Raw genomic sequence first — 13,073 nt, forward strand, 5'->3', positions numbered from 1 at the left:
GCTGGCTGGGGTTAAACCACGACACCTACCTATGTTACTTTTACAATCAATGAAGAAAGTTGTCCCCCAGAAAGAAACCTGATTCTGGTCACATCTGAACTGCAGGACTTTGTTGCATCTGGCACCACGTGCACATCTTGGCAAATTCTTGACTGCATGCCAGGAGGAGACTGAAACGTTACTGCTCCCTTCCTCACCACACACCTCTCCTTCATTTGGGGGGAAATATGGAGGCGACAAGAGGTAACAAACTCTCCGTAGTGTGTTTCAATGTCCCAAAGACTGACGGTCAGAGACCTGGAGGTAGCAAGCGCTCTACAGTGAATTTGGAATGATCACCTTCTCTGAATGACTCTTTCAAAGGTTGGATCTTTTTTTCGAGTTGACAAACAGAAACCAGGAAATTAGTCTTCTTTACCTACTAGCTTTTTTGAATACTCTCATACCACCAAAGGTATCTGTTGCAGTGACACAGTTCAGAGATTTTATTCCATTTTAATAAAGACTAAAACCTCTCTTCATATAGCATCTTCCTGCAAAGCTCTTAAATAGGCATGTAATTATTTTAGACAGCAAATAAAATATAGAAACATAGTTGTGTTAGTAAAACATGGTAAGTACAGGCATGAAGGAAGCCGTGTATCCAAGTGAATCAAACTTCTCATTTCAAATGCAGCAAGTTTCTGTCACTTTCAGACTGACTACTATCCAAGGCAACATAAATAAAATGGGGATTTCCGAAAAACAGACCATGCTCTACAGAAAATACATTTACATTGTGCTAATTAGAAACTTCTGCACAACCAAGATGCATATTCTTGCAGATACCTTTGCATGCAAACATTAACCACTTTCACATTACACCACAAACATTTAAAAATGTATTTTAAAAAAGATACGTAGTACAATAGCCCAGTTTGACCACAGTGGAAATATTATAAAAGTCTGCCTGTTGAAAGGTACTAGAAATATCAGTTCACAGACACTGCACATACGTGAAATATTAACTTCAAGTATGACCAATAAAAGCTCAGAACTGGCTAGGTTGCGTCATTGTTTCCTGCCTGCGAAGAGGAGCTATTTTAGCTAAGTGAAGCTGAGCAGCGAAGAGGAAGTCTAAACCTTCTACAGATTTGGGGCTATGAAAGGAGCATCTCTGAAGAAACTTTGTAGTGCGCAAAAGGTAAGTAACGCTTATGCTAACAAAGTGATTCGGATGTTTATGTATGTTGCTAAGATAAACTTCTTTCTTCAGAAGCTGAACATGGGCATTAATTCCAGAACTAATGAAAAGATATTTAATTCTTTAATATACTTTCGAAGTATCAGTATCATTCTATAAATAACATTTAAAGCAAAACAACTGCATTTGTAAATGCACGGCATCATAAATACTGTTGTTTAGGACTTTAACAATAAATTTTGAAATATGCAATAACTAAAAGCATTGGTAAGTATGATATCACTAAAGGAAAAATGTTTGATTTCATTAAACTAAAACCAGGAGAAGATCTTGTTGCTTGGTCTCTCTGTGCTTCAGTGAAAGCCATGTCCTCCTCAGGGAAATGTGAACAAATGTAAGGGACAGCCAAAGGAAAAAAGGGGACTGGAAAGAAAGATACACACAGTCCTTTCAATGGAATCACTGTTGCCTAACTCATAGTAAGAATTTGGAGGAAAATATTTAATTCTGGTTTTGTTCTGAAAGTTTTTGTTCTTGTACATAGCACCTAGATCGGCTTTACAATTCACATTAGACCTTCAGGACCTCGGTCATAATTAAAAAAAAAAATTTAAAACAGGTTGATAAAACATACAGACCAACATCAGAATAATCATTCAGAATTAACAAAGACAGACATCCAGAAACCAGTGACTCCAGGGGCAATTCAGCAAGCACTTTAATCAATACGAGTAAGTAAGTGTTCCTATTATGAAAATAGCAACTAAGGAAAAACATCCACCCAGAGGCACCTGAAGATCTGCTTGGGCTGACCTATGAGATACCAGCCTGAACTCCAGGCAGACAAGTACGGATAAAAAAAACCCAGAACAGCTGCATTTGTGTATACGTGCAGATAGGTAACTACACACTTTTTTCAAATCTCGTTATATCTTACCTACATAAACGTTAAATTTTAGATTCTTAAAAACAGATTTAGGAGAAACAACTAATTATAACACTGGCATGCATTTAAACCCACAGAGTTTGGAAACAGTGTCTTCAACAACTAAACAAAAAAACCCCAGCATGTTCATTCTTTGATGTATCTCAAAACTGGCACAAACTTGAAATAAGCTGCAAACAAGCCATGGAACCACAGGTTTTCCTGATAGAAGCTCGTGCCAGATTCAGCTTCCCCTCTTCCCACCGACATCAGCCTGCTGGTTATTTCAGAAACAGGACCTGGCTAGAAACGATTACAGTCACTGCAAGTCCAAAGGAGAGAAGAGCAAAACTAAAACCAAAATCCATGCTGTTTATTAACATTCACCTATAAAAAGTGAACTCTTCTACCTATCCTATACATTACTACTCAATTTACCTGCTGAATCAGTCAGGATCTTGATATAGGTAGTAATGTGCTATGTCATACACAACCATCAGCAAGAGAGGAAAAAAAAAGAATGAGAGAGAAGAAAAAAAAAAAATTAAAATGTGCAGGGGGTGTGTGTCTATTTTCGGAGTATTTGGACAATTTTATGCAACAGTAAGGCAAGCGGGACAGTATGCCAGATAATATTTCACCCATGCTACAAAAATTTTCTTTGAAGCATATGCCATGTACCTTTCAATAAGGTCTGCTATCACTCTTAAATTTTTTTATTTTTAGTGTCCTTTACACAATGAGGTATTTTAGAGGCATTCGTACAGATGCCCTCCAAACCTCTTTTTTTGTCAGTATTATATACATAGCTTTTCCCATACAAAACAAATTCTGTTACATGTTCTAATGACCTCATCCTGATCAGAAAACACATCTTTTTATTTTGTACAGCTAAGAAAAACATTTGAGATGACATTCAGGACTAGATATTTGTATGCATAATTTATTTCGTATCTGTAAACTAGAGAATTGTAAGAAAATCAGAAGTCCAAACTTCATATTTCAAGGCAGAAACTAACCTGAAGACAGACTTAATAGGTTATACTTAAGTTAGTTACATTTAAGGATAGTCTTCTCAAATGCAACTGCTATTTCCCAATGTCAAACCAGGATACTAGATTAATAAACACTGGTTCAATCCACTATGTATTCCTCCACCACTGAAAAAAATACCCGGTAAAACATTACAGTGAAAGCATAAAACAGACGAGCAGTAACAGTAAGCATTTTTCTAACACTTTCTCCAATTTTTGAGACAAAACACACAGGAACTATGCATTCTTCTCCTCTTGAGAACAGTTTTGGTACCTGATACTATAGAAGTTACTTGGCTGGCTGTCACAAGCGGGAAAATCTGAAAAACAACTAACTCTTTCCTCCTCCTCCTCACAAAGCTGCCACAGGGCTGGGTGAAAGGCCAAACAAGAGGAACCCACACATGCGAAGTCATGAAACTGTGACCACAGCAAGAGCCAGGAAAGCCGGGGGGTGCGGGTTAACCAAAGCACCCATGCAAACACCAGGTAAGGTTTGCCATCCTCTCATGGCTCCCAAGCAAACCAGGGGATGATCTCTTCCAGCTCTCATCACCTGAGTCTGCATAACGACATTTCAGATGTCAGGCTCCTATGACCAAGAAGCTGAGAGAAGCAACACAACTGCGCTCTGGAGCAGCTGGCTACCAGCCAGCAAATTTTTTCCCCCCAAAATACTGTTCACATAGGGTCTGGCTGGAGACTGCGCTGCTTCTCATCTTTCTACGTTTTTAAATAGGAAGTCTATCAATCTATTCATCTCATTCATACGTCACGTGGTTGGTTCTGATGCCCTGGGATTAAATACTGTATTAGAAGCTACATAGCTACTAAGATAGCTTCTTAGTGTCTTTTACGAGCAACAGCATGCACCTATTCTTTTGGCAGCTAAGTAGTTCCTACACAGATAAAATGCAAAGTCAATATGTGACTCTGCATATCCAAATGTCACTATATGCCAGGCTCACTTATTTCTTTTCAATAACTAGTTTTAGTCATTAATTTTTCAACTGGGATGACTTGAATAAATATTTTCTTTACAAAATAGCTCTCTTACCTCAACTACAGCTGTTTCAATCTAATTATCAGCTACTGAAGCACACTCAAAGTAACTAGTCAATCTTGACTTTTTGATTCCTTAAATAAGAAATATCTTAAGTAATTAAAAATATTTAATTAAAACTAGCTTATAAATACTATTTCTCATAAGTCTGACAGTACAGGTACTTCCTTCAGAGCACAATAATGTATTTGTAGTCAGAAAAAGCAACAAAGCTAGCACATTTTCACAGCTAAACAATATAATCTGATCACTAAACCCCATCCTACAACAATCTTGTGTGGGTTTTTTTTATAAAAAGTTTTATTTGACTGAGAATGACTTTTCATCTTTTATCTATCTTTCAGGGTATTTATGGAGTGCAACAACTATTCATAAATTCAATTAAAATATGATGTCTGGAAATCAACACCCTGAAGAATACAGGATTGCATCACTGGTCTTCTACAGTTTTGTATTTACAGTGGGATTGTTGGTGAATGCCACTGCACTATGGGTTTTCAGCTGCACTACCAAGAAGAGAACAACTATAACTGTATATATGATGAATGTGGCGTTACTTGACATAATTTTTATATTTTCCTTGCCTTTTCGGATAATCTACCATGGGAAAGAAATGTGGCCTTTCGGAGATATATTCTGTCGGATTATCAGTGCTTTCACAATATTTTATCCAGCCATTGCTCTGTGGTTGCTCACTTTTATAAGTGTAGACAGATTTATGGCTATTGTCCAGCCCAAACATGTCAAAGAACTAAAAAATACAAAAAAAGCTGTGCTGGCTTGCACTGGAATCTGGGTAATGACCCTCGCAACAACATCTCCGTTGCTGTTTTTACAATCTGATCCAGACAAAGCCTCGAATTTCACCACCTGCATGAAAATGCTTGATATCATCCATTTAAAGGAAGTGAATACACTGAACTTTTCTCGCTTGATTTTTTTCTTTTTGATCCCCTTGTTTATCATGATGGGGTGTTACCTAGTCATCATTTACAATTTTATCCGTGGCAAGACTTCCAAACTGAAGCCTAAGGCCAAGGAGAGATCCATAAGAATTATAGTTACTCTGATTGCTCAAGTACTCATCTGCTTTGTACCCTTCCACATTTGCTTCGCCTGCCTGATGTTGCAGGATGAAGACACAACTTACAATCCCTGGGCAGCCTTTACAACCTTTCTCATGAATCTCAGTACGTGCTTGGACGTTATACTGTACTACATTGTTTCTAAACAATTTCAGGCAAGAGTCATCAGCGTAATCCTTTATCGCAATTACCTTCGAAGCGTGCGCAGGAAAAGTTTTCGAACTGGAAGTGTAAGATCACTCAATAATATGAACAGTGAAATGATATAAAAAGAGAAAAATACGTCAGGGGACTTTTATAATGTAAACAAATGATTCCTTTTCCAAATTCTAGCATTTTGACTGAACTGAAGAATGTCCTATAGCCAGAAGTAACAGATGTATTTGTTGCACTGTAAATATGAGAAGCAGAATAATTGTACCTCTTGATATCTGCTCAACAGCTTTTGTAAATCTGAAATGAACCTACAGTGTTAAACTTTCCAATGCTTTTGTCATCTCAAAAGATTGTGAATATCGTCAGACATGAAAAAGTGACTACTAGTATAATAAAGCAGACAACACTGAAGAATTATGATGCAACATAATATATTAATTTTTTTACATTTGCACAACCAAATGCTCCTGAAACTACTGTATATCCTGTACTTGTAAAATTAGCTTCATTCTCTCAAGATCCATATTAGCATGACTTAAAGAGAAAGCGTATGTAGCTAACATTTATATTTCATTCAACTAAAACCTTCCTTGATGCAGCTTTCTTTGTAACTGACAACATTCTGCAGTCATCATAGACAGTCATCAGCCTGGAGAAGAGAAGGCCCGGGGAGACCTTATAGCAGCCTTCCAGTACCTGAAGGGGCCTACAGGAAAGATGGAGAGGGACTGTTTATCAGGGAGTGTAGTGACAGGACAAGGGGTAATGGGTTTCAGCTGAAGGAGGGTCGATTTAGATCAGATGTTAGAAAGAAATTGTGTACTGTGAGAGTGGTGAGGCACTGGAACAGGTTGCCCAGAGAAGCTGTGGATGCCCCCTGCCTGGCAGTGTTCAAGGCCAGGTTGGGTGGGGCTTTGGGCAACCTGGTCTAGTGGAGGGTGTCCCTGCCCATGGCAGGGGGGGTTGGAACTAGATGGTCTTTAAGGTCCCTTCCAACCCAAACCATTCTATGATTCTATGATTATATAAAAATACCATCAAAAGGTATAATAGTCAAACCATTCATTAGTCCCCTGTGGGTGTGCTGTGCACATTTATTACACCTTACTCTTGCACAAAGTATCTTTTTACACAGATGAAAATACTGAATTTGTCCAGACACACTAGCAGCCTATGTCCCAGCAACAAACTTCAAGGTAGCAAACATGATGAGTAACTGTAGTACTACTCAAGCTTTCAACTCTTTTGAACACTCACAGACTACAAAAAAAAAAATCTTTATAATGTGAAACACATGCCTTTTCGTCCTTATTAAATCAGTCTTTGGCTACTTTCAAGAGACACATTAAGAAAAGTAGAAATTAAAAAAGCTTAATACTGTGTTTAATATTAAAAACCTCGCTCCAAGAGTTTTTATTATTACCTCAGAGCATGCGACACATGGAAACTCAAGTCTCTCTGAGGTTGATCTCACCTGTCAGAAGCTTAACCACAAAGGCTCTGCAAGCTCTATGGTTCTGCTATAATATGTACATCTCTTACAAAGTGCAGAAATCTCAAACATAGGTTATGCGAAACTGAACCACTAAATACCTTAAAGCTTGAAGAACTTCAGATGCAAGCATGAAATAGAATAACATGCGCTAGCACTCATTTTTTGAAACACAAACACATGAAGTACCAGTATGAAATGCACGTAACTGCATATGCATTTAAAAATGAACATAAATATATGAATTATAGTTGTGCTGTCTTTGTGATTTAAGAAAGAAATCAGCACCAACCTGATTTCAGTTTTCAGATTTACCGAATTGAACAAAACCAATTATGGCAATAATTTGTGCGCTGCAAGCTGTATCATGCTGACAATGGAAATGGGGCTAACAGAATGGAAAGAAGTTATTCTAAGGATAAAGTATAAATGAATTAACCACAGATCACAACTAGGAAATGAATGTTTGAAAATATAATAGTTGTGCCAAGTTCAAAAGAGGATTAAATTTAATTTGAAGGGTTACATGAAGAAAGTTTATTTAAATTAAAATCTGCACAAAATAATCCCTTGAAACTGTTTCTAAAATAACTAATCCATTAGGAGCTACTTACAAACCAGAAGGCAAGCTGTTGATGGTGATGCCAAATATATACTGAGTGATTTCTACAAGGAGAAGATCAAACAAAGCTGAGAGCGTCCACGCACCCAGTAAAAAGGACTGGAAAGAAAAAGTTTAATTTCAATTAATTCAACAATTTAAAAATAAGGTTTTAATGTATCTCTAAATAAAAGAAAAAAAACAACAAGAAAACCACCATACCAGTTCAATTAAGAAAAATAACATCTTTAGCACAACATAATTCCAGATCTACCTGTCTAGATAGTGATGAATGAAGACTTAGATTTGTTACCAAAATTAAATTTTATGGGTCTGATAAATTTCAACCGATACAGCTGCAAACTTTGATTAGAATAATCCACTGACTGCAAGATATTATCAATATAAATTTAGACTTATGGAAACCAAGTTCTCTTTAAAACCCTTTTACATATATTTCTATACAAAATGTTAGTAATAAAACTGCAATATTAATCCAAGACTACAAGATTTGAAACAGCATAGAAAACAATTTCTGTTTAAAAAAAAAAAAGAGTAACTGGAACTTACTGAAAATTTTCTGCTGCCATATCTTCTTTCAAATATTCTAAAGTTGTAAATGAGCAGACCGCTGCAGAATGTGTCTTTCAAATCAAGACATATTGTTCTCCCACATACAAGTCTCCAAATCTAGAAAGTTAAAGATCGTCACGTTAAGTCTCTCTTCCTTCAAGGAAATTCTTTACAGAATTTGTGCTAAGAGTGAAGTCAGATAACATTTAAGGAGGTAAATAAAGAGAGCAGAATGTTATAGAGAGTTCAACAAGTCTGTTTAAAAATAAAATATTTTAAAGGAAGAGGTCTATGTGTTCACAGGTACAATTGAAATGAAGACAAATATATTTTTATGCCCTTAGTTCACATTTACAAATAAAAATGGAAATCACAACTGTAGTAAATTGGAGAATTACAGAAAAAAATTACTTTGGAAGTGACCTCCAGATATCAAATAGTAAGTGTAATGCTCTAAGCAGGTCTAATTGGATCAGCTTGCTTAGGGCCATGTCAAGTCAAGTCTTGAACACTTCCAAGGATGGAGATTCCACAACCTCTCTGGGCAACCTGTGCCAGTGTTTGGCCACCCCCACGGTTTAAAAAACTAAATCAAATCCTTACATCAAGGCAGAATTTCCCATGTTCCACTTTGTGCCCACTACCTCTTGCACTACCTCAGTGCACCTCCAAGCAGAATCTGGCTTCACCTTCTCTATAGCTTCTGATCAGCTACCTGTAGACAGCAATAAGGTGTCTCCTCTTTGCCTTCTCTTCTTGAGGCTGGGCAGACCCAGTTCTCTCAGCCTCTCCTTGTCTGTCACATGCTCCAACTCTCTGACTTTCTTGGTGGACCCATTCCGTTGTGTTCATATCTTTCTTGTACTGAGGATCCCAGAACTGGGCACTCGTGAGACCACATCTAGAGCATTGTGTCAGCTAAAGGAGTAGGGTCACTTGCCTCGACCTACTGGCCACACTCTCACTAATACAGTGTGAGTACTGTCTAGGAGATGGTTGGCCTTCTTGGCTGCAAGAGTGCGCTGTTGACTCCTGTTGTCCACCAACGTCCACAGGTCCTTCTCTGCAGAGCTACTTCCCAAGCACTTGCCTACCCCAGCATGCACTTTTGCAGCCTGTGGCTATTCCATCCCAGAAGCAGGACTTTCCAATTCATGAAGTTCCCATCAGCCCATTTCTTGGGCTTGCCAAGGTCTCTCTGAATAGCAACCCTGCCTTCCAACATATTGACCATTCCCACCAATTTTGGGAAAAACTTGCTTAAAGTGCACTCCATCTCATCATCTGGGTCACTAATGAAGACATTAAATAGTACTGTTTCCAGTACTGATCTCTGAGGGGCCCTCACCTAATTAATACCTGCCAAGTGGACTTTGCACTAATGACCATAACTCCATTGAGAGTCCAGCCAATTTTTCACCTATCTTTTTGTCCCATTATTCAGTACATACCTTACGAATTTGGCTTCAATGACACAATGGGATACTGGGCTAAAGGCCTTGCTAAAATCAAGGTACGCAAAATCCACTGACTCCCCCTTGTTCGCAGTACCACTTGCCTCAAGGAAGAAAGCAACCAGTTGGTCAGGCATGCTTTCATAGAATCATATGAGGTAGGAAGGGACCTCTGGAGATCATCTAGTCCAACATTCTCATTCAGAAAAAGTCTACTAGAGCAGGACATTAACTGACCATGTCCAGTCTGGTTTTGACTATCTCAAAGGATGGAGACTACACAGCTTCTCAGGGGAAACTGTTCCTCTGTTCCATCAGTCTTACAGTAAAAAAGCTTTTTCTCTAAATTGAATTTCTTGTATTTCAATTCATGCCCATTGCCTCTTGTCCCTTCACTGGATCTGGCTCACTCTTCTTTGCTCCCTCCTCAGGTATTTCCACCCTAAGCCTTCTCTTCTAAACAGCTGGGCTAAACAATCCCAGCTCTCTCAGCCTTTCCTCATATGTCAAATCCTCCATCTCCTGGCCATACTGGTGGCCCTCTGCTGGACTCTGCAGCATGTCAAGGTCTATCTTGTACTCAGGAGCCCAGCACAAGAGACAGCACTCCAGGGAGCTACATTAAGGTCAAAATAAACAACATCCATGTGTCTCCCCTCACCCACCAAGACAGTCATCTACCTCATCACAGAAGGCTATCGGGTTAGTCAAGATTTCCATTTCATAAATCTGTGCTGACTACCCCCAGTCACTTTTTTGTTCTTTGTGTGTCTAAAAATTATTTCTAGAAGGACTTGTTTCATGATCTTCCCAGAGATCCAGATGATGCTGACTGGCCTGTCAGCAATCTTCTTTCTTGCCTTTCCTTTTCTCAGGAACCTTCCTTGATCGCAATGACCTTTCACAGGTAATCCAGAGTTGCCTCACAATGACATGAGACAACTCCTTCAAAACTTGTGGGTGTATACCATCAGGCCCCACAGACTTGTATATGTCCAGTTAGTTTAAATGTTCCTTAGCCTAATCCTCCTTCACTGAGTTTAAGCCTTCGTTGCTCCAGACTTTTGCAGTGATCTCGGCAGCCTGGGACTGCTGAAAACAAGTCTGACTAGTAAAAGAACTGAGGCAATGCAAGCACTGGATACCTCAGTGTTTTCCACGTCTTCTGTCTCTAGGTCCCCATTCCCATGCAGCAGCAGGCCCACGATTTCCTTAGTCTACTTTTTGTTGATATTCCTGTAGAAGCCCTTCTTGTTGCCTTTCACATCCTCTATCAGATTCAACTCCAGGTGGGCTTTCGCTTTCCTAATCCATCCCTGCATGCTCAGACAGCGTCTCCATATTGCTCCCAGGTCACCTGATCTGCTTCCACCTCTCGTGTGCTTCATTTTTATGTTTTGGTCAGGAGCTCCTCATTCATCCATGCAGGCCTCCTGACACCTTTGCTTGACTTCCTACGCACTGGATGAGCCATTCTGCAGCTTGGAGGACATGATCCCTGAGAACCAACTAGATCTGCTGGTACACTGTTTTTTCAGGAACTGTATCCCATAGGAGTCTTCCAAGTAGATCCCTGAACAGGCCAAAGTCCACTCTCCTCAAGACCAGGGTTGCAATCCTGCAATTTGCCTTGTCCCCTCCTCTCAGGACCCTGAACTTTACCATCTCATGGTCACTGCAACCAAGGCTGCCCCTGATCTTCACGTGCCCAACCAGTTCTTCTTCCTTGTTTGTAAGTACGAGGTCCAGACACAACATGTCCCTTCATCAGCCCCTCAATCATCTGCGTTTGGAAGTTGCTATCAATGCACTCCAGAAACCTCCTGGACTGCTTGTGCCCTGCTGTGTTGTCCTCCCAGCACATATCAGGATGATTAAAGGTCTCCAAGACAGCCAGGGCCTGAAATTGTGAGGCTTCTCCCAGGTGTCTGAAGAAGGCATCATCTACTACTTCATGATCAGATGGCCTGTAGCAAACACCACCATCAAAGCTGGCTGCACTGGTCTGCCATCTAATCCTGACCTATAAACTCCCAACCTCCTCATGTCCCAAAACAAAGCTCTGTGCAGTTCTGCTGCTCTTTCACATACAGAGCAATTCCGCTCCTCACCTGTCCTTAAAGAGCTTTTATCTGCCTATTGCAGCACTCCTGTCATGTGAGCTAACCCACCACATCTGCATAACCCCAATGAGATTGTAGCCCTGTAATGGCATATGACCTTTAATTCCTCGTATTTGTTCCCCATATAGCACACATTAGTGTACAAACACTTCAGAGAGGCACCCAGTCACACGAATTTCCCAGAAAACGTATGGGAGTGTTCCACATAATGCTGTCCTGTAGGCACTTCCTTATTTATGTGCATACACTTGAAGTAGATCCTTTTCAGTCCTGTTTTGTTGATTTCAAGATCCCTTCTGCTCACATCACCCTGTACCCTTTGCTGGCTAACCCAGTCCACTGTCTCCTCACTTGACTATGGATTGTGATCTCCCTCCTGTGTTGTTCCTGTCTTAAAGTTCTCCTCACCAGGCTGGCCTGCCTGTTAGCAAAGATGCTTTTGTCCCACTTGGTCAGGTGGATCCCATCTCTCCAAGTAATCCTCAATCCTTAGAGAGGGTCCCATAGGCACAAACCCCAAAACCCTGTTGTTGACACCAGCTGTGCAAACAACTGTGACCCACAGGATCTGTCCACTTCACCTTGGTTGGCTGCTCCCAGTCACCTTTGTGTCCTGCATGTATTGAGAAATGGCTTCTAAAAAGATTTGCTCCATGGGCTTCCTAGGGATCAAAGTAAGGCAGAGTGGCCTGACGTTATGTGGATCCTCCTTTCTGCCCTTCCCAAAGATGGATGTGATGTTTGCCTTTCTCCAGTCATTGGGTACCTCCACCAATTGCCATGACCTTTCAAAGATGCTAGAGAAAGGTCTCAGAATTATATTTCCAGCTCCGTTGGCACCCTCAGAGGTAACCTGTCTGGTCCCATTAACTTATGTGTGTATAGTTAAGTGATCCCTAACTCTATTTTTCTTAACAGTGGATACTCCTTTGTTGTCACAGACTCTGCTAGGAGGCTTAGGAACCTTGGAAGCCCGAAGGCAAAACATGCTAGTACAAACTAATAAATACATCTGCCTGAATACCTCAGCCTTTTGCATATCTCTTGTCACTAGGTCCCTTGCCACAACGAGGACACGGACCACACTTTCTTTTGCTGCAGATGTACTTATAGAAACCTTCCTTGCTGCCCTTCGTCTCCCTCGCTGCCCTTTGTCTCCCTCGCTTGTTTCCAGCTCAGCTTTGGCTCTCCCTGCTCCCTTTCCTAAGCTACAGCCGGCTAGGCATTCTCCCCTCCATGGAGGTCCAAGTGCCAACACACTGCCTGAGCCTTATGTTTCTCAAGGTCTTTAAGCCTCAACTGATGCTTCTGCCTCCAACTTCCCCAGCATACCAAAAGACTGAACAAAAAGAAAGAAGTGAGACCTCACTGTTCTAGCTGTCCC

The 13,073-nt window shown here is 40.3% G+C and overlaps 2 protein-coding genes across 6 annotated transcripts in view; one reads left to right on the top strand and one right to left on the bottom strand.

Annotated features, from left to right (window-relative positions):
• The window catches only part of UBAC2 (UBA domain containing 2), a 109,660-nt gene that overhangs the window by 83,059 nt on the left and 13,528 nt on the right, over positions 1–13,073 (bottom strand). For all 4 annotated transcript variants that reach the window (XM_075741254.1, XM_075741249.1, XM_075741265.1 and 1 more), the window contains exons 3-4: positions 8,110–8,229; positions 7,553–7,659 (exon numbers count right to left, since the gene is read on the bottom strand). In XM_075741254.1, coding sequence (XP_075597369.1) covers positions 7,553–7,659; positions 8,110–8,229 — 227 coding nt within the window. The remainder of the gene's footprint in view (positions 1–7,552; positions 7,660–8,109; positions 8,230–13,073) is intronic.
• GPR18 (G protein-coupled receptor 18) lies at positions 1,056–5,931 on the top strand. 2 transcript variants are annotated; one of them, XM_075740938.1, is made up of 3 exons: positions 1,091–1,183; positions 3,503–3,631; positions 4,550–5,931. In XM_075740938.1, the coding sequence occupies exon 3, from the start codon at positions 4,594–4,596 to the stop codon at positions 5,557–5,559; it is 966 nt and encodes a 321-aa protein (XP_075597053.1). In that variant the 5' UTR covers positions 1,091–1,183; positions 3,503–3,631; positions 4,550–4,593; the 3' UTR covers positions 5,560–5,931. The 2 variants fall into 2 exon arrangements, with proteins under 2 accessions (XP_010296596.1, XP_075597053.1); XM_010298294.2 differs by lacking the exon at positions 3,503–3,631 and having other exon boundaries at positions 1,056–1,183; positions 4,550–5,930.

This window comes from Balearica regulorum, chromosome 1 (assembly GCF_011004875.1).
Source record: "Balearica regulorum gibbericeps isolate bBalReg1 chromosome 1, bBalReg1.pri, whole genome shotgun sequence".
NCBI classification, from domain to species: Eukaryota; Metazoa; Chordata; class Aves; order Gruiformes; family Gruidae; genus Balearica; species Balearica regulorum.